This window comes from Lepidothrix coronata, unplaced genomic scaffold (assembly GCF_001604755.1).
Source record: "Lepidothrix coronata isolate B3197 unplaced genomic scaffold, Lepidothrix_coronata-1.0 Scaffold20, whole genome shotgun sequence".
NCBI lineage: Eukaryota > Metazoa > Chordata > Aves > Passeriformes > Pipridae > Lepidothrix > Lepidothrix coronata.
In genome coordinates, this window is record NW_016690200.1 from 2756028 (window position 1) to 2780092 (window position 24065).

General features: G+C 42.1%; 1 protein-coding gene and 1 long non-coding RNA gene across 3 annotated transcripts in view; one reads left to right on the plus strand and one right to left on the minus strand.

The window, feature by feature from the left end:
* LOC108493855 overlaps positions 1-98 on the minus strand; it is a 29323-nt gene extending 29225 nt beyond the window's left edge. The window contains exon 1 of the long non-coding RNA XR_001873626.1: positions 72-98. This is a non-coding gene — a long non-coding RNA (uncharacterized LOC108493855). The remainder of the gene's footprint in view (positions 1-71) is intronic.
* SEPHS1 (selenophosphate synthetase 1) overlaps positions 1-23344 on the plus strand; it is a 23515-nt gene extending 171 nt beyond the window's left edge. The window contains exons 1-9 of one of the 2 annotated variants that reach the window (XM_017807737.1): positions 179-378; positions 2707-2968; positions 6038-6141; positions 10392-10499; positions 11368-11522; positions 12336-12426; positions 15643-15742; positions 17246-17458; positions 21994-23344. In XM_017807737.1, coding sequence (XP_017663226.1) covers positions 2776-2968; positions 6038-6141; positions 10392-10499; positions 11368-11522; positions 12336-12426; positions 15643-15742; positions 17246-17458; positions 21994-22208 — 1179 coding nt within the window. In that variant the 5' untranslated portion in view covers positions 179-378; positions 2707-2775 and the 3' untranslated portion in view covers positions 22209-23344. Of the gene's footprint in view, positions 1-178; positions 379-2706; positions 2969-6037; positions 6142-10391; positions 10500-11367; positions 11523-12335; positions 12427-15642; positions 15743-17245; positions 17459-21993 lie in introns of those variants that run through there. The other variant, XM_017807736.1, reaches the window with a different exon arrangement.
* The last annotated feature ends 721 nt before the right edge of the window (positions 23345-24065 follow it).

Sequence of the window (24065 nt, forward strand, 5' to 3'; positions counted from 1 at the left end):
GTAGGGGTGCCCGACATCCCACCGGCCGCCCCCGGCAGCGAGGGGCGAACCCCGCCCCGGTGACACCGTACCTGCACGTGGGGACACGGGGGGCACGGCGGGGCCGGGCACCCGCGGGAAGGGGCCGCCGCCGCCGCTCCGCTCCGCGCAGCTCCTTCCTCCTCCTCCTCTTCCCCCGCCGCCTCCTCTCCGTCTGCACAAAGAGAGCGGCAGCGAAGGCCCCGGGTTCGCCTCTAAAGGCAGCGGCTGGAAATTTAAGGTGTCCCGGAGCCATGCCCGCCCGCAGCCGCGCTCCCCGGGTCGATGGGTGTCGCGGCTCCGCGCCTCGCGTGTCCCGGGCGGTCGGGCTGGCGGCGGGTGCTCGGGGGGTTGCGTTGGGTATGTACCTGGATCCACTTCTTCCTTCTTCCCCCCCACCCCGTCTCCTTCTTTTTTTTTGCTCCTATGCTCTCCTCAGACTGCTCTTTAGGGAGGCAAGGGTTAAACTTTAGCTTTTAATATTTATTATGCCGCTCTTTTAAAAGTAAGGAACGTCTGGGTAACGGGGTGATTCCTCCTGCGGGGGAGGGATGCTTGTCGCTCGCATCGCGTTTTGCTTGGACTACCAGAATCGCAGGATATTCCAAGTTGGAAGGGACTCACAAGGATCATCGAGCCCAGCTTCTGGTCCTGCACAGGGCAGCCCCGAGAATCACACCATGTGCCTGAGAGCGTTGTCCAGACGCTTCCAGAGCTCTGACAGGCTCGGTGCTGTGACCACCGAAGTCACCAAACTTCGTCCTGCAGGGGAGGTTGCTCCCCTGGCAGTCTGCAAAATACCCAGCTGCATGCAACTTTAATCAGATCTTCATTAAGAAGTTACTGCGTTCTTGCACTGCGGGTGTTTGCCATTAAATGAAACCGACTTGTTTGTTTCAAGATTTGTTTTCGAATGAGGGAACTGTGTCTTTGCAGTTCTCAAGGCTGCAGAAAAGTTCCTGGTGGGCTGTGGCCTCCGCATCCATCCCTGTGTAGGTAGACAGGGGGTGCTAAGCTTTTTGCAATTACTGGTTAGATGAGGGAAGATGTTTTCCTTGTGGGGCAAGCTGCTTTTTATAAATTGCTGGAATTAATTAGAACGAAGTGTTAAAAAAGAATGGAGGGGGGAAAAAATCCCCCTCCTCGAAAAGCTTTTGTCTCCTTTTTCTGTTGACAGGTTGTTTTCCAGACACTTTTTTTTTTTTTTCTGGTTGCAAGTGCTTAGTGTCTTGCATTGGAAGACAACAGCTAGGAACTGAATTCATTGCTCATCCAAGACACGTTCTTGTAACTAGAGTTTGGATTAGTGCCCGAGCCTGGGCTTTGGAAGATTTGTTTTAAATAAATGCCACACCTCCCGGGGAAGGAGGGAAAGCACTGTAAGGGGGAGTTGGGCTCCACATCAAAAGTTCTCGGGGAGCTTAAAACTTCAGCTCCTACGAATTATAATCAATAAATTAGTAGACTTGAAGGTTTATGGAACAGATGTACTTGTTAATAAGTGCTGTATAGGGGAGATACATCATAGTCTGCAGATTTACTTCTTCATTTAGCAAACTTGAACTTGGCAAATACCAGTCACTTGCATTTGTTTTTTTTCTTTTCAGCTTAACCTTGTTAGGATGTGACTGTTGGTATCAGATTTTGCCAGTGATGCCGCTGATCTCTGTTCTTGTTGCTGTGAGGCAGGATCCTTGCTTTCTAAGAAAATACCTCAGGTTGTTTTTAGTAATTCCTGAAAACTTCTTCTCTGAGAAAGATGAATTGCATTTTATCACAGCTATTCCTGTTTAGAAGTCAGTGTCTCGGTTTAGGCCTCTTATTAGTTTTGGAGTGTGGTGGGATGTGAGTCAGAGTGGAAAAACGTTCTAAAATTAGACATGCATTGTTAAGAATTTTATTAAATGAGTTGCATCAGTGTCTTTTTACATTAACATTTTAATGGGCAATTCTCTGTATTCTCAGTTGACTAAAAAAGGGCTGGAGAGGCAAGAAACTTTTCAGCATTTTTATGTCTGCGTACATGGCAGAAGGTAAACCGGTGTGTTTGTAGGTGGACCGATCTGCTTAAATACGGCCTCTTTGTTCTTCTGTTACCTGTACTAACAGAGCACCAGGATTGTGTTTTCCCCCAAGGAGAACAGGTGTATTATGGACTTTCAGCTTCTTACATCAGGACTGAAGCAGAGCCAGTATTTGAAAAGCATCTTATTTTGGAGATTAATATCTTAAGGGCTAAAATTGTGACCCCTAACTGAGCGAGTACAAGTAGATGTGTCTGCTGAGCGTGTTGCAAGATCAAGGCCCAGGCTGCCTTTTGGAAGCTGGCCTCTGTGCTCTGGGAACTAGTCTTTCTTTTGTAACCTCTGTGTTAAATGAGGTTGGTAAGTGTGTTAGATTCTTTTTTTAATGAAAACCTTATGCAGCATATGCAGCATATCTGGAAAAAAATTTAATTCTCTGATTCTGGCATAGTTATAGTTCTAAATGTCAGAAGGTAGGGTGAGGAGTCATTCCTTTGTAGTCTTAGGGAAATGAGTTGTGTGAGATGTGCACACCTGTCTTAACAGGTGAACAACGGCATCGAGTGCTTTCTCTTTTTTGCTCCACGTGGAAAACCTGTTGTCTCGCAGGTCCTAGGAATTTCTAATGGTCCCAATTTTTTTTTTTATTTTATTTTTTAATAAGACTGATCAGCAGAGAAATTGATCCCGTTGCTGTGGGGTGGGAAAGGCCGGCAGTCTGTGGGAGAGAACCATGTCTGTCCGGGAGTCGTTTAACCCAGAAAGTTACGAACTGGACAAGAGCTTCCGCCTGACCCGATTCACTGAACTGAAAGGCACAGGCTGCAAAGTGCCACAGGATGTCTTACAGAAACTGCTCGAGTCTCTACAAGAAAACCATTTTCAGGAAGATGAACAGTTCTTGGGGGCAGTTATGCCCAGGTTGGGTAAGTAGCTGCTGTTCCTCACGTGTGCGGTCCTTCTGTTTGGTGTGCCTAGTGACACGGTCTCATTTGTGGTTTGTTTAATCAGTTCGAAAACTGTATGTTGTGTAATGCATGCACAGCATCCAGAAAGCTGAAGGATGAATCTCATGCTGTCACTTGTTGGCATCTGGGATACAGGAATATTATTTTACTTGTTTAACATCCTGCAGTGCACTCAACTACAAAAGAAATACACTCAGGAGTGGCCATCATGATAGGCACGTGCTTAGGTGTTAATCTGCTCCTCCCTTTCCCCAGTAGATGCTGTGCAAACTGAAGTCCTTTCAGTTAATTTCTGGAATTTTATATTGATACATTTGGAAATTTATGCAATGAATGCAATGAATTTTATGCAATTAGATGACTTGCAGGTCAAGTTCCCCTCTTCCTCCCCTCTCCTCTGTTCCTGGGTCACAAAAAGTGAACAAGAGAAAAAATTCCTTGCTTCAGCTGACTGGGAGCAAATTGTTTCACAGTTGTCATTATTCCTTTCAGTCCTTTCGTTGTTCCCCACTCTAACTCTTTTGCTCACCTGTAGAAGCTGCCTGGGAAAGGCTGCCTTTCCAAGACCTCTGTGTTCTTGCCAGCTTCACTTTCTCTTTGATATTTGCACAATGATGCAAGCAATAAGGGAAAACAACCTGCACAAGCCACCTACATGGGGAACAGGGCAAACGTAGGTATTTTGATACCAGCTACTGTACCTAATATTGATATAGATAAATTAATGTCGATAATGTGTTTAATGACACTTTTAACTCTGTCTGTCTGTTTACTCAGCCCTGCATATTCAACCTCTATTTTGCAGTGCAGAATGAATTTTTTTTTCCTTCAATTTAGGAAGATCAATGGAGCATTTATTCTGAGGTTATTTAATTATCAATTTAGTGTCCAATAACCTTATTTAAAATTATTTTAATATCGCTGATTGTCTATTAGCAGGCTGACAAGTCTCAGACAATTATTCTGTTATAGGTTGAATTCAGTGAGAGATTAGTAAGGGACCCATGTTCTTGCTTAAACAATGGGGATCTTTGTAAGAAATATCTAAGCAGCAATTGTGTGTGAAGCTGGGGTGGCACTATAATTTAATAGTCTCTGCTGAAGGACACTTCCAGCTTCTTTTATCCCCAAATTGCTGTTTATATGTATTTTTCTAAATTAAATAAATTGTTCACAGCAGCGTTTCAATTTGGCAATTTTCTAAAATCAGTAATAGTTTGATTTGGATTTTTTTTCTCTTACAAACTTACAAGCTCTAAACAGTAATGGAACTGCTAATACATTTTTCTTCTCCAGCTATATGAAAAGGTAAAAAAGTAGATTTATGCCATCAGTATGTGAGTGTGATACTGTGTAACAGGAAATCTGTTAGTAATAGAAGGTGGAGAGCTCAGGTCTCTTAAAAATATGCTCTTGTGGTGAGTATCCCTTTCACAAATGTGTCTTTGGATAAGTTTGGTGTGATTTGCCTTTGATGCCTTGTGTTTAAAAGGTATAGACAGATAACTTTACCACCTGTGCATATGCACCATGCTTTTGAGATGCAGTCAGGAGGGAAGTTGCCAATAGCAGGCTCAAGATCACTCCTTTTTAGTTCTGCAAGTGATGTTACCCAGAGCAATCTTAAATGTGGCTGTAAGTAAAAAACTGTTTAGTTAGACCTGTCTTGGTGGAACATCAGTGTAGCCTCAGAAAGACCATCATAGCTCCTTGGGCTGTCTGTCAAGCAGCACTTCTGCTGCAGTTGTGGAAAAATGCACAAGTGAAGTCAGTCTTGCAGCATTACGGCATGAACAGGTGAACTGAGGGCAAAACAGCTCCTGTACATGGGCCACTTCTCTGTAACTGTGTGTGTGCCCTTCCCTGGAGACACTGGACATCGCACAGAGTGGCTTGGCATCTTCTGTGGAGGATAAGCAGCCCTAAGTTACTGCTCATGAGCTTCTGTCAGTATGTGTTCTCTTCCAAGGCAAGATCTCCTGCCTCTCTAGGCAGGAGAAGCAAGAACCTCTCCACCTATATACTGACTGCCTGACACACCTTCCCTGTCTCCTTAACAAGACCTCAAGTGATAGCAGATAGTGTGTTTGCATAGGAAAGGCTCCTAAGTGACATCTGCTTCCTAAAAACAGGCTGTTTTGAAGACTCTTGCCCTGTGAGGTATGCAGAGTAATTCCAGGTGGCTTGCTGCCATCTCAGGTTGGAGATAAACTACCTACCATTGCTACAAGGATACCCACAGGGAGTGTGGCTCAGCCAGCATGTTGTGATCTGTCACCTGCCCCTTTACTGTGGGTTTTTCCATCACAGCAAACACTGGGAGGTTTTTAATATCGCTTACTCTGTTTGAAATACTCATTGTCAGGGCAAAGGGTGTGTGCTCAGAGTTGTGGTTTTCTCAGAGAAGTTCTGTGTCTATCAGGTTGTCTGCCACTTTCGAGCCTCACAGGCATAAGGCGAGGTTAACACAGTTGCAAGAGCTCCAAGTGTTTGAATCATCTCTCACCAAGGGCTGTGACTTGTGGCAGTGTTCTTCCTCTTGAAGTGAGGGAATAATGTCCTTTATGAGAGGCTGTGTCCTTTTAAAGCTGTCACTGTGTTTTTATTGAGATCAGAGTGACAGGAAAACCTATTTACTTTTGACAATGTCAATGCACATAATTCCTCTTAACTTTAAATGTTTAAATGTACTTACATGCAAGCACAGATGTTCTTGATGTGCTGTTATTTTGCTGCAAGAGAATAAAGAACATTGTAGTTTACTTCCATTGTAGTTCTTGCCTTCAGCTATTTATGCTTATGTTCGTTGCCAGCCAGGAACTTAGTTTTTCCTCTTATTTGCTTGGTTGCTTGGTTTTTCCTCTTATTTGTGCTGTGTGCTTTCTCTAAGGAAGGAATTTGCCATGTCTGTTTAGAAAGTGTTGCAAGTTGTATTTCACAGACATGTTTTATAAGTAGTCTTGTTAAGAGCAACAGATAATTAAAGGCACAGTTACTCGCCTCACTCATGGATTTCTGTCTTTGCAGGAATTGGGATGGACACTTGTGTTATTCCATTAAGACACGGAGGTTTGTCATTGGTCCAGACGACAGATTATATTTATCCTATTGTGGATGACCCTTATATGATGGTAAGTTGGCTAAACTTAACTCTTGTCTCTGTTGTGATTTCAGCTTCTCACCAATCCACTGGCAGTTCTGACTGTTTCTTCTAGATGTGCAGTGCTAATTGTGTGATTAATTGCATTCAGAGGCTTTCCTAAATAGGCTTGAAGAGAGAAAGGCGTCATTTCATCCTGTAGTCTTCCATGTTGGCTGGGAATTCTGCAGTGCTGCTTTCTATAGGTGAAAGCTGGGAGAACTGCCACCTTCAATTCAAATTTCCCTTCATCTCTTGTTCTGTGGAATTTGGCTTGTAAAGTCCAAAAGGGGGAAAAAGAGACGCCTGTGAAGCAACAGAGAGTAAACTCCACTTATGAGCAGAACCACATTGTAACTGGCCTTTTTTGAGGTACTGAAGTAACCAGGTAACATGTCAGAACTGGAAATACCTAAATATCTGTAGCTGCCAATAGCACCTGGCAACTTCAGAGTGCCTTTGAACACCAGCCTTCCTGTTGTACTACCCCCACTTGAACATGGGTACATTGAAATGACTTGTTGCAAGTTGGGTGCACTTTGGCTTCAGTTGCTTCTGTGTCCCTATTTCATTCAGTCTGTCCCAGTAGAGATTGCTGTGGGGAGGTATGTGTGGCAGTGATCAGTATTGACTTGAAGAGAAGATCACAGAGAAACAAATTAATTTTAAAAAAAAAAGACTTAATAAAGCTGTAAGGAAATGTTAAATGAAAGTTAAGAAGTGCTAGAATTCATGGTTCCTGTGATTTGGATGTGACTCCTTTGTATGTTTTTACTGCTGTTGGGGTGCCTGCATGCTTTATTTGCTGCTGTGGGTTTGTTGTTTGCTCTGTGAGACCTGTCTGGTAGGTTTTGGACACGCAGGTTGAGATTGGGACCAACTTTTTTCTTTTTTTAGCATGCTTGACCAGGTGGTGTGCACATATGCAAGCGTAGCTCCTTTGATTTCTGTTCCAGAAGAGCTCTTTGCAAACTGAGCAGCCAAAATCTCAGGCTGGCCTCTGGAGTATTGGGCAGTTGAGCTCTCCTGAGAAATTTGATTCAAGTGGGTTGCCTTAATATCATATGGCAACTCGTCAGGGACCAGAGGGGGAAAAAAAATGTTGGAGATCTGTGTTCAAGTTCATCATCTGAGAAGCTTTTTTTTTTCTCACCTTGTAACAAAAACTCACGAGGGACAGTGGTAGAGGCTGTGGTGAAGGGGGAGGGTTGCTTTGCTTGGAGATACAAAGGGTTTGAGATGCCGCAGGAGTAGATAGATGAGCCTGTGCCCAGATAAGGTTTAGGCCTGTGTGGTTGGAGTGAAATGTAAATTTGGCCTTAGGCCAGCTTCAGTGTTTGCATCATAGTCACAGTCTATGCTGTGATCCACATGCAGCAGCAGCTGTAACTTTGGTGCTGTCTAACTCTCAAGTCCTTCACTTTTCATTCCTGAAGGCATTCATTTTAATCTGGTGACTGGCCACTTCCTAATCTGTTTACAGATGTGTATTTCTTCCTAAAAGCTCACTGAGAACAGGGATTCTGTCACAAGCCTTCTTGCTGGTACTGGCAGTGATGATCCAGCAGGATTAATGCTGCTGGACCCTCTACTCAGACCTCTCTCTCTTGAGGGCTAGAGTACCTCAAGGGGCAGTATATATGTTTTCTTGTGTGGACCAGCATTGGTTAGAGGACAGTCAAATACAACCAGCCACAGGGTTTATGGATGGTTGTTACAAACAGAGGAATGGTGAGATCTGGGAAGTTTGAGTTTGTGTCCAGGCTGTATAAAGGAGTGTGCTGTGGACTCCTCTGTTCAAGACAGGCTGCTGCTGACCTGCTTCTCCAACTGCTTCTTTCCCTCATTTAAGTCTGGATGTCCCCTGACCCATGCCTGTTGTTACTACTCTGTGACCATTATCACTCATGTGCAGTCCACACTTTCCTTGCCCTTCCCCTCAGTCTCCTTACCAGGTCAGTTCTAGTCTGGTTTTGAGCAGGTATTCCCTGTTTTAGAGCCTCTTCCTTTCTCTGTGCACAGGGTTTACCTGCAGCTCCTTGTCTGATCTCTCTTCCTAGTTGAAGGAGAGGGAGCAAAGAGGGAAATCCAGAAGTGCAGATGAACTCTAAGCTGGGTGCTGTGACAGAAGGGATTAGTAAACAGCTGAGGGAAGCAAAACTGTGTGTGGACTCAGCTGAACTTCCGATTTCTGCTTCAGAAAACAGATTTCTCTCACTCTGTCACTGCCTATTTTAAAACTAAGTTCTGCAGTTATACGCAAAATCATTCTTCCTTCTTTTTCCCCTTTCTCTTTCTATTTGTCTTTGAAAACACTCAATCCATGTGCAGAATTATCCCTAGGACGTACACCTGTAAAATCCATATCGAGGAGAGGATTTATTCAGCTTAAATGGTTTATTAGAAAAGTTACAAGCAATTGAAAATAGGTTTCATAATAAGTATCAATCCACTGGGAATAGGATTGGTTCTGGCTTCTGCTGTGGCACTGTGGAGACACCTGTTTGAATACAGGAGCAGAGAACTGTATAGTTTGAGAAAGCATGCCCTTCCCCTTCCATTCCAGGAACCTTTTTGTTGCTCTTTTAAGAAGAACCTTCACTTAGGACTGGAGATGGGTGTCTGATTCTTCATCCTTTGCCCTTATAAATAGTTCTTAGTACTGCACATAGTCCCCCTGAAACACAAATACCCGAGCAAGCAGGCGAGTAGCCTGCAGGACTGACCCCTGTTTGTGAGTCCTGTGGTGTTTGTCAGTGTTCACAAGCTGTGTATTGTTCTCTCTGCTGCTTCAGACTTGAGACTTGTACTGAATTTGTTTCCATAGTGGTTTTGGCAGTTGGCAAAAGGGTTGTTAGACTGACCTCTGACTATCAGAGCTGTTGTCATTGTTGTTTTAAAAACTTATCTCTTGGTTCCTAACAGGGCATAAACCAGCAGCTTGCTTGGTAAATACTGAAGATAACACAGAATGGTTTTAGTTCTCTTCCAGAGAAGGGGAATAGTAGGCATCTAGAAATTTAACAGCCAGTATCCATCAAACCATGCAATACCCAGCTCACTCTTTTCTTAATAGTTTAAGATTTAAGTGATTAATCCATATTCCAGTTCCAAATGTAAAAGATTCCCCTGGTGCTACTGGAAGGTCTTGATCGTATGAAAAACTGGATTATATTTAATTGTGATTTGGGCATGTTATTTTGTGTCATCAGCAAGTGAGGTAACTGCCTGAAAATATTACTTTTTTGTGAGTTGTCCAAATTTTGTCAAATAAGCATGCTGTTGTTTTTTATTGTGGTGGTGTTGCCTGTGAACCCGATTTAAAATCATAAAAATGGATATTGGTTACCATTCTGCAGCTGTAAACCTAAAACGATTTTCATAGAATGCATGGAGTTTTCCAGGGTAACACAACGGGATTTGTCCTGTATTTTGAAATATCTTGCTGTCCCCTGGGGCACATCCTGTGTCAGGAAGTTCTGCATCTTCATCAGGAAACTGGATGTCTCATCTGTGCTGGGTCCATACCCCAGAAACTCTGACTCAGAACCATTAATTTAGTAAAATTAGAGTAGCTAATTTCATGTGACACAAGTGATGGCTTCTCAGTGCTGTCAGCTTCCTGACTTCTTGGCTGTATCCTCCGGGAAGAGAAGTACTCTCCTAGAAACTGAAGAGTGTAGACATGGCCTTCAGGGTAGTGCAGAGGACAAACAGCTTTCTCATCAAGGTCCCTGTCTCCTGTGCATTCTGATGCAGAAGAGGTACAGCAATACAGCATTTTGGATTGGCTTCCTATCAGTTGTGAATTCCATGCTATGATCATCTTCATCTGGATGTACAGTTTTGTGCTGGAATAAAGTTAACAGGAATGTATCAGATGAAGTAAATTGAGCTTGTTAGCAAAGACAGACTGTCGAGCTTAACTTCAGCCTCTCAGACTGGACATGCAGTCTGAACTCTGGGATTCCTACACAGTCAGTAAGAGAGAATGCTGAGAAAGACAGCTGGGATGAATTCTCCCTGTTCCTGTAAAAGGAGCAGATCCTGGACTTTTAGATAGACATGTAGCACGAAATGGATCATCCTACATCTATGGCTGGGTTTCTTAATGCTGGAGCCTGTGGAATAAGCAGCTGTGTCAGAGTGCAAACCCATTCTGGAAGCTTTGTTCCTGGCAGGTGTTTAAACATTCACCTACAGTCCTGCAGATTTTTTTTTTTGTCTTTCTTTCTCTTTCAGGGCCGGATAGCGTGTGCCAACGTCCTAAGTGACCTTTATGCCATGGGGGTCACAGAATGTGACAACATGTTGATGCTCCTTGGAATCAGCAATAAAATGACAGATAGGGTAAGATTTTTGATACTTTCTTTTGATGGAAGACCTGAACAGCTAAGTGTGCTTAGAACGTATTTACCTTCAGTGTATTCTCTCCCCAAAGTTTGAACCCTTTTAAAGAAGAGATGGTTTTGTTGAATAGCTCAGTTCATAGTATGGCTCTTGCCTCATGAACATTCTGAGGTCAGGTGCTAAAAGTTCAGTTTCCTGTGGCATTGTAATCTGCTGCCTTCATCCCCACCAAAATGAAGTCCCTCCTTCTGTCACTTCAGGACAATACTGCTCCAAGGCCAGCATTTGATTGCCAATTCATAGATAATCCTTGGTTGGTTTTGCTTTCTTTTTATTTTTTTTTTTATTTTTTTTGTTGTTGTTGTTGTTTTGTTTGTTTGTTGGTTGGGTTTTTTGATTTTTGTTTTTTAGTGGAAGTGACCAGCATGTATGTTTGTTTTGCTGTAGCAAAAAAAAGGATGTTTATTCTTAGAAGGATGTAAGTTGAAACTTTGCTGGTTAGTGGAGGCCAAATGTATCTTGATTTAACTTGGCCTTATTGCACCGGGCTGCTATGGCTGTGCCTGATTAGAGCAGATGGATACTTTGTCCTGAGTTCCCAGAAGTCTGGTTACTTTTACATGACCTTTTGAAGAATGTTTCCTCAGTGTTAAGTGTCTTTCCACCTCTTTCACGTGGAGCTGTAAAACCATAACTGTATGGGATAACATGCAGGTTTCAGGAGGCCAGACTCTTCCTAAGGCTAGCTTGTCTGTCTTGAACTGTTTGCCATGAGGGCATTTGGCTTGAGTGATTAAAGCCCTGCACGAGTCTTGAAATGACGAGCACTGCTGTTGTATGGAACTCTGACTTCTGTTTTGATCTCTAGGAAAGAGACAAAGTGATGCCTCTAATTATCCAGGGTTTCAAAGATGCAGCAGAAGAGGCAGGAACATCTGTTACTGGTGGGCAAACCGTGTTAAATCCCTGGATTGTTCTAGGAGGAGTGGCCACGACAGTCTGTCAGCCTAATGAATTTATAATGTAAGTTAATCACTAAACAACCAAAGGCACTGGTATGAAGGGGTACAGTGAAAACCCTGTAAGCACTGTGTTGTGATGTTGTGGTGTGTCTCTGATGAATAAAGCAGTGCCTTCTCCTGCTTGCATTTGTCCTCAGCACTCAACAGGTGCCACAACTCTTTTGTCCTATTTGCTTTTTTTAGATAGGATGTCCTCTTACTTCTCCCCAACCCCCAGTACCTTTTGATCCTATTCTCCTTTTGACAGGAGACTTAAGCTTCTAATTTTCAAAGATATTGGAGACTGTTTTGAACATAAATTTCTGTCACATTTATACATAAGTTTCTAAGCCATCTCCCAATTATCCTGTTAATGGCTGTAGAAAACTACAGAATTCTCGTATTTACAGCACTCTGTCCATTTAACAGAAGCTGACCTTCAGTGTCCCTCTGTGGCATGTTATACTATACAAATGAGTTTGTTCATGATCCTAGTATTGGGTATCTTACGCCCTGGGTAACAAAGGTCAGTTTTTCCCCCTATCCTCATTTATGTCTCCAGTAAATCGACAGCAAAGATGTAATTTGGTGTATGTCTGACTGCAAGCATTGTTCTATTCTGAGAAAGAAGGATTAGCACTTTTAAATAAGTTTGCAGCACTTTGCTCAATAATATTGCATGGCAGTGAATCCCCAAGGGTAATTCTGCAATTAGTCAGTTTTTTAACTGTGCAACAAGATACATGGGTCTGTGAAAACGTAATTATCAGCACTTGTTCCTAATGACGTTTGCGAATCTTGCTATGTAATTAATGTATGAATTCTTTGTTTTCAGGCCAGACAATGCAGTGCCAGGAGATGTGCTTGTATTAACTAAACCCTTGGGAACACAAGTGGCTGTAGCTGTGCACCAGTGGCTAGATATTGTGAGTACACTACAAAAAAAGAAACAGGGAAGAGAGTTGTGAGTTAAAGGTGACCTCCCTTATTCCTTCAAAATGACAAAGTTCAGCTTATGTGGGAGTGATCTATCACCTCTCCTCCTTCCTCCTTGGTGTCTCAGCTTTCCCTGCTTACATGCAAAACTATCAGAATCAAGGCAGTTTAATATTTTGTGCTTAGTGAGCCCTTCTTAATTGCACCTAATTCTTAGTTATTTCTCAGGCATTGCTGTAATAAAATTGTTTACTAACGGAACAACAGACTAGCACCCTGGGTAAAATTATTCCCTACTCCACCTGCCAAAGTAATTGGCAACACTTATTGATGGCAATTAGGCCAAGAGTGCTGTCTGTGCTCTTGGGCTTTCTGCTTGTGTACATGGAAATATATCTATGTTTCACATGTATTGCCCTGTGCATTCAATAAGAATATTTCTAGCAGCATTATGTATGTAGATATACTTCCATCTGTTTCTTCAAGCAAAAATATAACTACTGAACTGAAAAGTGATTGCAAAATTGGCATCTGCTTATGTTGTCTGGCTCCCACTATGTGTCTTCAAAATTATAACTGCTCAGTTTACACTTCAAAAAGATGCATCTTTTCTACTTTTGGGACTACTGAGCCAATAGACTGGCAGAGGAGTGAGCTGGAATCTACTTTGGTTTGGCTGTTGGCCACTGCATTGTCAGATGAATTCTAATTACTCAGCTAGTGTTAGAAAAGTGGGAGAGAACCAGCTTAAACCTTCGTTGGAGTCTGAAGCGTGAGCAACAAGAGAAAAATATTTTTCTCCTTCTGTACAGGATCTGGCCTAGTTCTGACCTCTTCAGAATCCTGAGTTTTTTCCAAACAGCTATAAGGATCAGGGCCTCAGATAATCTTGATATGAAAATGGAGTGAAACAAGACACCAGTTTTATAGTATGTTTTCTGGCCATAATCTTACTTCTTAACTTATTTGTTATTGTACTGATGAGCAGACTTGCATATTAAGGATATTCTGAATTTCCACATATTTCAAATACTACTAATTTCCTTGACTGTCAAACAGAAACACTTTCAGTCTGAAAAACAAGGACAGCAAGGAAATCAATCCTCCTATTATGTGTAAACAGAATATAACTTCAGTTGTGTTAGGAAAATTTCTGAGCAGCTGTGCTGCCTTTTCTTTAGATTTGTTTTATGAGAAAGTAGGGAAAGGGAAACTAGAATTACCCATCACAAATCCATCTGTAAATGAAATTTTGGTAGGGAATTGGACTTTGTATGAAAAAGTGTGTGGGAGAAGCTATAGTACATCAGGTTTATGCATAAGGAAGAAAGGAAAAGTGGAATGTAGAGATATGTGGCTGAAATATAAATTTTAAAAAAGCCCAACAACCTAAAAACTGAGGTATTTAAACAGGGCAGAAGTGAGCAAGTTCCTGGTGACAAGTGAAAGGAAGATCCAAATGAAGGTGAAATTTGTCTTTCTTGCTTGGTTGCTGCCAGCACTGCTGCAGCCAGTCCCAGCTGTGTTTCTGGGAAGAGACTGCAGAGCCTGCAGGGAGCTGGGCTCCATGGGCCCCAGGATCAGGTCAGGGATGTGCCAGGGGTGATGGAGCCATTGGCTGTGGCTCTGGCAGCCAGGCTGGTCCACAGCTGGGAACTGCAATCCTTTGCTTTTTCTCTTTTAAATGCATGAAAGCAGTTGCTCTGATGTGCCCCTTCAGAGAGGGTTTTCTGGCCTTGGTGTTGCCTACAGACCCTTCAATATGGAAATCTAAGCTTGTTTTTAAAACTTGTTTGGGAGTTTTTGTGAACTTTTCTGCCTTTGTTCCCTGTTGACTAACCCCGGTATTTGATTTGCCTCTTTGTAAGCTACCTGTGTTTGTGGCTCTTACAGCCTCAGCCTTGAGTTCTGCTTCCCCATAGTTCCTGATTTCCATTCCCATCATCTGACTGGTTTCCATCCCATGATCAGCCTCAGAACTTCGTTTTTTGAAAACTAAAGCAGAGTGATTGCTCAAGATTTTCAGTCATACCCAGAGTAAGAATAATCACTGTTCTGTCATCTCTGTAACAGACCCATTTTATTTTTTGACAAGGTCTCTGATTTATGTAAGCAAAAATGCTTTTCTTAATTAATTGGTAGATCCAGTTCAACCTAAGTTCAGAAACTCTGATCCCACTGCCATCATTCCTTGCTCTTTCCAAATTTACTTATTTCAGCTGACCAGTCTTTCCCCATTTTGCCATTTCTGGATTCTCTCTTACACCCCTTGAAGTCAGTGTCCATTTGTTAAGACAAGATCCTCCACCAGTGCAGCATCATGTATTGATTCTTAGTACTTTTTGCACCTTTGGTTTAGTAAGAGGTTTGTTCTGTGCATTTACTCTATGGAATGGCAGTGTAGGCATTGTGGCTTCAGAAAATCCTATGTTTGTTTACTTTCAGCTTTCTGTAATTTTTTTTTCATTTAAAAAAAAAGTTAAATTAGTTTGTAATGTTGCTCTTAACAGTTAAATAGTTGCTTTGTTTCATTCTGGATCTGGAATCACTTCAGCTTGGAATGAAGCAACTGCTCTTTATAAAGGTACCACTTGCTAAATTGTTCTGAAACCCTTCTGGGATGAAAAGCATTACTTGGAATGTGATGAAGAAATGAGTGCATACAAGACACTGGAGAATGGGTGGAAGGGGATGCTGATATTAAACTGTAAAGCAGACTAATGAAACTGCCTTAATCCTAAACCAGAGTGATAATATCCTACCTTAGCATACATTCCTCTGACTTGGACTGGTGAATATCAGTGGTGTTTCCTGATCAAGGTGTTCAGGTGTGAAATCAAGAATTTTTTCTCTTAAAAAAAGAAGAAACCAGAGATTACAAATCTCAACTTCCAGCAACCAAGTTCTGTTTATTCGCCTGTGGGGATTCAATCCAGAGAGTTGCCTTGAAGGAGTTTTTGCCCTGGGGTAGTTTATTCCACTCCACTAAGCTGCTGACAGCAGGATTTGAGGTGCCTAATAGATCTTGGGTACAGCAGAGTAAGGCACACACCTCTGACTGTCGACCCTTTTGCCTCACTTTAACTGAGTTTTTTAAAAAGTACATTTTTGATTAGGGATTTTTTTTTTTAAAAAAAAAGGGTAAGGGTATGCTTTAAAATATAAAGCTGAAAATCTAAAAGAATCATCTTTATTTCATCCAATAGCCTGAAAAGTGGAATAAAATCAAGCTTGTGGTAACGCAAGAGGATGTAGAACTCGCATACCAGGAGGCAATGATGAACATGGCACGGCTGAACAGAACAGGTAAGAAGGGGAAGGGGGTTGTGGGTTTTTCCAGTTCCATACCAAATTTCATTTCAGTGCCATGGGGAAGTGTGACACAACCGCTTTATCCTTCTGCCCCATCTTTTTGCTTGATCAGTGTTGGTGAAATAAGCAAATTTAAATCAAATGCCCTCTTTTAATTACACAGCAAAACCACAAAGCTGCTGGATGCGATTATGACTCGTGTGAGTAACATCCCAGAGAGTTAGAGGATGCTTTAAAGGGACATATATTGGATTTGTTCCTTATCTTCTGTGCATAGAGAAGGCCTGACACTGATAAGGTTAAAAGAATTTGAAATAGAATAAGAAAGGAAAAGCTCTTATGTTATGTAAGCTTCAATTTAAATTTTGGGTTTTTTTTAATTCACAGTCATGTTCTGCGCTTCCCAAAGTGTGGAATGTGTAACACACGGTCTCTTTTTTGTTCATTTGTCTTTTTCCTGTTTTTGTGTGTTGGTTTGCATTTTTTCTTCTTAATTTTGGTCGAGGGAAGGTTCTGCTCTTACGCTAGAAATTTTATTTCAGGATTTCCCTTATTTGTTCAAAGTATCTTTGACAGAGTAGAGAATTGAATTATGTGTTTTCTTACTTCTCACTTGAAGAAACAGGGATAGTTAAATATCTCTTTTTCCATTCAGCTTTCATTTCTTATGTCATCCCACTGGTTTGTTTTTTTTTTTTTGTTATGTCACAAAACCTTCCAGGAAAAATAAATGGCCAGGGATTGCCTTATGGAAAAAAATTCAGTCCTGCTGGTGTATTGGGAAGTATCAGAGAAGGGCAAAGCATTCTCGGTTTTGTTTTTTTTCCACTCTCTCATCAGGCACCTTTAACAACACTTAAATATTCTTAACTGGGCTATTAACCTGCATGCTGAGGTGCCCTTTTTCCCATCCAGGAGTTCCAAATGTGCAGGAATTTCATGAATGCATAGGTGGGGAGGCTGGGTCCCTTCCCCTTCAGCCTGCAGGCTTTGTTCTTAAGCTCTTAAACTTTGAGTGTCCAGCAATTAAGTTCTGATGTCACCAGTTCTCAAGTGGTAGAGGAAGAGATGTGAGAAGACTGACCTGTGTCTGGTCCTTGCCCTTAGTAAAGCAAAGTTGAGCTCAGGACCTCTCTGGCCCTCAGCTAGATTTGAATCTGAAGCAAACGCCTGTTTCTCAGACTGCCAGTATAAATTAGTAGCACATGTCTAATAGAGCATGCCCATAAATGCAGCTTTGATGACAGATTTTCAGCATGATTTAATATCTTAAATACAAGTTGATTTTTTTTTTAAGTGTTACATGCAGTATTGGTGAATTCCAGTTCTCTTCAAGCATGATCTTATTTATTTTATTAATTTAACCCAACCCGATTTGGATTAAAGGTATTCAACTTCATTCAGACTGTTAACAATATTGCTGAAGCATTGCTTTTCCTCATAATTTGGTTTTTTTTCTGATTTGGTATTTTTTTTTCCCCCCTCCCTCTATTGTAGCTGCTGGACTCATGCACACTTTCAATGCACATGCAGCTACAGACATCACAGGATTTGGGATCCTGGGGCATGCACAGAACCTTGCCAAGCAGCAGCGAAACGAGGTGTCCTTTGTGATCCATAACCTTCCCGTTCTTGCCAAGATGGCTGCTGTCAGCAAGGCTTGTGGAAACATGTTTGGCCTCATGCACGGGACCTGTCCAGAGACTTCAGGTAGGTGACAGTTGTGCCACCCTCTTCCTTCCCTGCACCCCCACCTTAGAATTTAATATCAAATGTACAAATCGTGTGCCTTGTGCATTCAGCAGGCTTGGCAGGTAGCCAGGCTAATGAGCATCAGCCACACAGCTCTTCCCAACTGACTTCTTCAGCCTGACTTCCAAACCACCATCCTGTTCTGAATGCCTTCTACTTCCATATGGAACACTGTTGTAGAAACCCTGGGTTTGCAGTTAGAAGTTTGTGATGGTTTTAGGTTTGTTACTATGAAAATCTGTGAAGCTGAGTGATGAATGGGCCAGTCTTTGTGAGTGAGGCCTTATCTGTCCCCAGCATACAGACATCCAAGAACATAGATTTTCTCCCTTACTTTTATGAAATTGGGCTATAAGGGACTATGACTAGCAGAAAAAAAAAATTGCTCTCTAACCCTTTCATTACTTGAGTTGTCTGCTTAATAAAGCTGCCACTTGCAGTGACAGTGAATACAACAGACTGTACAGAGGATCTGGCTGTGGATAAACATTTACAGAGTTGTTAAGTTGCTTTGTAAGAGTAGGCCACTTCTCTGATGAGCACAATCACTGTCCTCTGCTAGAAGTCTTTCTACTTCACTTTCCCCTTGAATCTTCTGTCCTGTTCTGTTTTTTCTAATTTAATCTGACTTCTGTTTCTCTTTGGGAAATGGAGAAGATGTAGCACCAAATCTGTCTTTTTCCTCTTACCTCATTTCTCCACCCTCTTCTGGCTCTCCAAAAGTATTATCCAAGTTCTCTGCAGTTCACAACAGAGGGGACCCCTTGAAGCTAAACAGTCCAAAGATCTGGAAAGAAGCATCACAGTGAGACCCATAAACTTTTCCCCTGGTGAATACACAACTTACCCCAATCTGAGTTGTCCCTTGGCCATCTGTGTTTGAGCAGACACTCTGTCCTACAGAGACTGTGTGGCTCAGATGATGTGTAATAGGATAAGGGATGTAAAGCCTTTGAAGAGTTCAAGAATCCAGCATCAGTAAGAAGGGACCAGAAATACCTGGTGGCAGCTTGGCAAGATGTGTCAATAAGGTTGGTAGCACCAGACACATCCTCACTACCCAGAGCCCACCTAGCCAGAGTGCTGGTAGCATTTGTTATCAGTTGGAAAGGGTCCAAAAAGTAGCTGGGACACAGAGCTGGAACTGCAAGGTGCTCTTTCGGGTGAGTGGCTATAGCAGAGGTTTGAATAGCAGTTGGTGTGGGAATGGTTTAGCTGCAAAGTCTTCGGAGCTGCCCATACTGCTCCCTGGGGATACCCAATTCTGCCTTTTCACTGAGGGAATGTGAAGCAGTGCAGATGGATGCACTGCTGGGAAGTGGGAAACACTTGACTTCAGAATCTCTTTTGGGACTTGAGAGCAAGAACTGTCTTTGAAATGCTGAGCAGCCTGTGTTTGGCAGAGATGGATGATGATGGAAAAACCAGCGAGACTTATCTGGCTGGCTGTGAGCTGTGGGTGCCTCAGAGCTTGTCTGTTTGATTTCATCACAGCACTGGGTTTCTCACATTAGAGGTGGCCACAGGGATTTGTGAGAGGGCAGTGTCTGCCAGATATTCAAAAGATCTGTAGCCACGTGGACACACCAGCCCTGCCCTGAAAGCTGTGTAACCACAGCCACACAGGCTTTGGGCTTGCACTGCACAGCCTGACGTGTCTCAGCAGTGTGTGAGCTCGGGCAGGCTGTGCTAGGATGGCTCCTTCAGACCCAGGCTGTCTGCACACCTCGAGTCCTGGAGTTGATTTACTGTGAAGGCATGGCTCTGCCTCCCTGTGCCTGATACCCAGCTGTGAGGAAGCCTGTTGGGGGCTGCTCAGGGCTGTTCATACTGTAATACAGACACTCTCCTTCTCTGTTGGCTTAAACTTCCAGACACGCTCTGTCTGTCGCTTCTTCATCTGTGAACAGATGTTTTTCAGCAGACTGGGCAGGCAATGAGAAATTTACTGGAAAACTATTTGAATGGATTTTAAGGTTATTATGGGATTTTTTTCCCCGTGTGCATTTGCTGGCCACCTGTTGACAAAAGTCAGCGTTGAAAAGATCTGTTACATCATCTCTTCCATCTTCCAGGCACTCTTGCTTATGGTGTATTTTCTTAAAATTGCACTTTACATGATTTTGTGCTTTCTATTAGGTAATTCTTTGCTGGTGGTTAAAGTTGCAGTCAGGCAGTTGGTTTCCAAAGAATTAACTCTGTTAGAGTGGCTGCTTGCAGAGATAAGTCACAGAGTTACTCTGTATCAGACGCTTATGCATGTGTGTATTTTTGCCATCCTCTTCTAATAACTTTTGAAGCTGCTGGCTGGTGTCAGATGACTTTTTTAGCTGTAGTAGAGGTATCTCAGCATCTTGGTGTTTGTGCACATTTGGTGGAAATTGGCAGATGGGTAGAAAAGAAGGGCTGTGTCAGTGCCTGATTAGAGGCAGGGCTAATGATCTCATCCAAGTCATTGTGGGAGAAAGCCATTAGCAGGGGAAAGGACACTTGGTTTTGATTCATGAACTGTTTGTATCTCTGCTCTTAATTGCAAAGCTTTGTCTAGCCTGCTTTTGAAGTGTTCTATGTCCACTTCTCTGCTTGCAATACTCTTAAAACAAGCACTGTTCAAAACCTCTTACCAAAAAAAAAAGCCTTTTATTTTTTAAAAAGATAAGCCAGGACAGATACCAAGTGTCTGCATCCTTTCAACTTCCCAAAACCAGAGCAGCTGGGAATACCAATAACAAACTGGACTAGAATAAATAGTAGGGAACCTTAAGGACTTACCCAAGGCTTAATGATACTGGTCAGTCTAGCAGAGAAATAAATATAATCCCTGCATAGAGGAAACCTACTGCTGGCTGACAGTAGCCCATAGCATTTATTAAGGGTTATTGATTAAACTGTGGGAAGCAGCCAGCAGGTGGGAAGCGATTTTTTTCACTGGAAACTGGGATTTTGTACTTGTGTTTGATCTTGCCAAAGAATGATAATGGACTACAGGTACCAGTGATACTAAATTCCAGAAACAGAGTGTGTGTTGAAAAGATAATTGAGTGAAGATTACTTTTGTGCTCTTTCTCATTTCCTTTTTTGCCATACTTGTACACCTCCCTTCTGGCTGGTTAGTACATTCTCTGCACTCTTGTAAACCTCTTCCCTGACTTGCATCACAATGTAAGTTTCTCTTCAATTTGATTTAGAGCCTTCCATGAGAATGTCACATAATTCCTTTGCAATTGATTTGTCTGTTATATCCAGAGTAGTTTTAAGCGCTGTCATTCAAGCTTATGGGTTTTTTTTTTTTGTTGTTGGGTTTGATGGAAGTACCTGGATGTTATTTTTGAAATGTCAGATAGGTGGGCATTTTCTGGCTGGCACACTTGTTTTCTTCATGTAGAATTGAAAAAATTGCTTTTGCTCTTCCATTTATCCTTATCATTAATTCCTCACGTTCAGTAGCTGCTTCTTTGTCATGGCCTCAAATTAAAAATATCTTTAGTCACCACTGAGAGGACTGACTGTGTGCTTGGAAAAGCAAACATAGAGGTGGCTAAGGTCAAACATAAAGGTGCCCAAGGTGCCAAAGGCCTGTCTGGGGGCTGTGGAGCAGGAGGTGGCACTGAGCCCGGCTCAGCAGGTGGCCCTTTGCCCCAGGGTTGGCCAGAGTTGGTGGCATAACTTGTGAGGGTCAAATTACTCTTTAGGAGTAAGTGAGCCTCAGCATGTGCCCAAATTTCTGTTTGTGTGAATCTACTCTCTTGCCTGTGTTGTCCAAATATTTTCAATTCACTTGCTAAGCTCCTTTTTCAGTGCTTTGGGATTCTTAGAATGGAAGTGCTCTGAGGTTTAATCGTGGAATGGTGAGCTTGCTACCTAGTTAACTGTGCTGCTTCTGAAAGCATTTTGAGTAAATAAAATATTTTCACTTGTGTCTGAGGAAAAAAAAACTTAAATGGAAGGCTAAAAAATTTCTCAAACAAAGGGGTCACAAGGACTGTCACAGGGAGCACTGGATCAAGCCTGTGTTTAATGTTCTGCCTCTTGCATTCTCAGCAGGGCAGTGGTCCCTGCTTTGATGAATGATTTCACTGCGGGCCATGGGATTACTCACAGAATCAGCTGCCACCAATATGTGGTTACAGGTATCTGCACATGACCTTTACCCAAAATGTTTCTGTGTAAAGGCACGTTGCAGTCCTCTGTGGAAGGTTACAATGCTGGGGTTGTTTCAGTATGTCATTTGTTGGCATCAGTACCACGTCCTTTTGCCAGCATCTTTTGTGTGTATTTGGCTTCATTTACATGAAACTAAACACTGAATTCAGGCACAAACCTCTTGCTGCAAAGCAAGAGCTTGGACTTCCATGGTGTCTTCCCTTGGAATCGCTGGATTTCATTAGAATCCACTGAAGTCACCAAGTGCTTGTCCGAGTAGGGCTTTGGCAGATGCGGGTTTGAAGTGCTTTGCAAACAGATGTCTGATGCTCTGCTCTCTCTCTTCCCAGGAGGCCTCCTCATCTGCTTACCACGGGAGCAGGCAGCACGATTCTGCGCCGAGATCAAGTCTCCGAAATACGGCGAAGGGCACCAGGCGTGGATTATCGGGATCGTGGAGAAGGGCAACCGCACGGCCAGGATTATAGACAAGCCACGGATCATTGAGGTGGCACCACAGGTGGCCACTCAGAACGTGAACCCCACGCCCGGTGCCACCTCTTAATAGAGATCAAATAGCTGTTTGTTTTTTGAATAGATCTATTCCTTTATCATCCTACAATTTAAAGAACTGTAAAAAAAAAAAAGAAAACTTGTTGTGTCTGCACATCTGGTGGCCTTAGGTCAGTTTATGAGTGGATACAAATAATAAAATGAAATCCATTGCCTTTTTTTCCTGTTACATTAACTGAAGATGCACCTAATCTTGAGGCAGCTTCTGAGTTGAGAATTATATTGTTATCCAATACTGTTGATTCATTTTGAATCTTTAGACACTTATCTCTTGCCGCATAGGCTCTTTTTAAAGGTGCTTTCACGTAGCACAGACATTACCAGTAGTAGTGTCAAATAGCAGTTCGTGTCCTTTCATTATGTGTATATTTATCATGAGTCTAATTTTGATGCCTTGAGTGATATTCCAGAAAGGCAATAAATTGACAAGTGACACAGTGGGTTACCCAGTAGTAAGATGGTTGCATGATTGCATTCAATCTTTGATTTATTTTATTTTTTAATTTTTTTTTTTTTTTTTGTAAGGTTTAGTCTTACCAAGAGCATCTACGACCCTGGACTTTGCTTGGTAGTGCACTCAGTTTAAACAGCAAGTGCTGACTTTTTGCATGGAAAGCGCTTCAGAGTCGAAGGAGTAATTTCAAATTTCATTATTTGTAGACCTGACAATATTTACTGTATTATCAATGATTGTTTTCTTTATTGATAGTAAGGACAAATAATTCTTTTTTTTTTTTTTTTCCTTTTGCAACGTGATTGGATGTGCTATAGTGCAACAAAGGTTTTTCAGACCAAAAGGAAGTTACTGTATAATATTCATTTACAATTCACTATATAAATAACTACACAAATAATTTTTAAATATAATCAAACTAAAATAAACCTCTGTTCTGTGGATGGTAGTGTTTAATACATTTTATATTTTGTATAGTGATTACAAGCCTTTTTTGTTTCTTTAAAAATCAGAAGCTGTTTAGTATAATTCTTAGTATTATTTTGTTCTTTGCTCAAATACATTTTTCTGCACGCTTTTGTGATCTGTGTTTAAAACCAACATTGCCAACATCGCAGCTTGAACTTAAGCTTGTTATTCAAAATAAATATTTAATTTTTTTTATTGCTCTTGTATAAGTGCATGAACTTTTGATTCCTAGCTGAATTATTCCCTGGAAAGAGGAGAAATCCTCAGGCTTTTTTATTCTATTGCATGTATGATTATATTGATAATTGTGATCGCTCCTTTAATCAGTTCTCCAAGCTGTGATGTCCAGTGGTAACCTTGAGTAAAGCTGGGGGCAAGCAGGTTATCTTCAAGTATATTACCCACTATTTTGTTTATTTTGCTCACCAGCACCAAGTAGGCAACATTTTGAATTGTTTCCTCTGCAAGTGCTCCTGACTGTGCCTGCTGTCAGCAAAGACGGGCTCCTGAGCAGCCCTGTCCTGGAATGCTGGATGCTGGAGCCCATTTCTTCCCATTGCAGCAGCCTCACAGCTCACCCTGATCTGCTCAGACACACCGTGCCATCCTTCTTCTGAACTGCACTGAACCTGCTCTAGTGAAGCTTCTCCCAGATTCTGGAATTCGCTCTGTGATATTCAGGCCAGAAAGAAAAAAGTCTTGGATAACCATTACTGCAGCAAGAATCAAAAAGGCTTTTGTCTATGAACATTGAGTCACTGGACCTGAGCCAATCTCATGCATCATGCAAGGTTTAAATTTCCAGTCTTCCTCCTAATGGCATCTCTGGCAAAACTTGGCTCATCTTTTTTCCACTCAGGTTCTCAAGCTTTCCAAATCTAGAATTTTTTTTTTTTCTTTTTTTCATCCCCTCCTTGGGAATAGCTT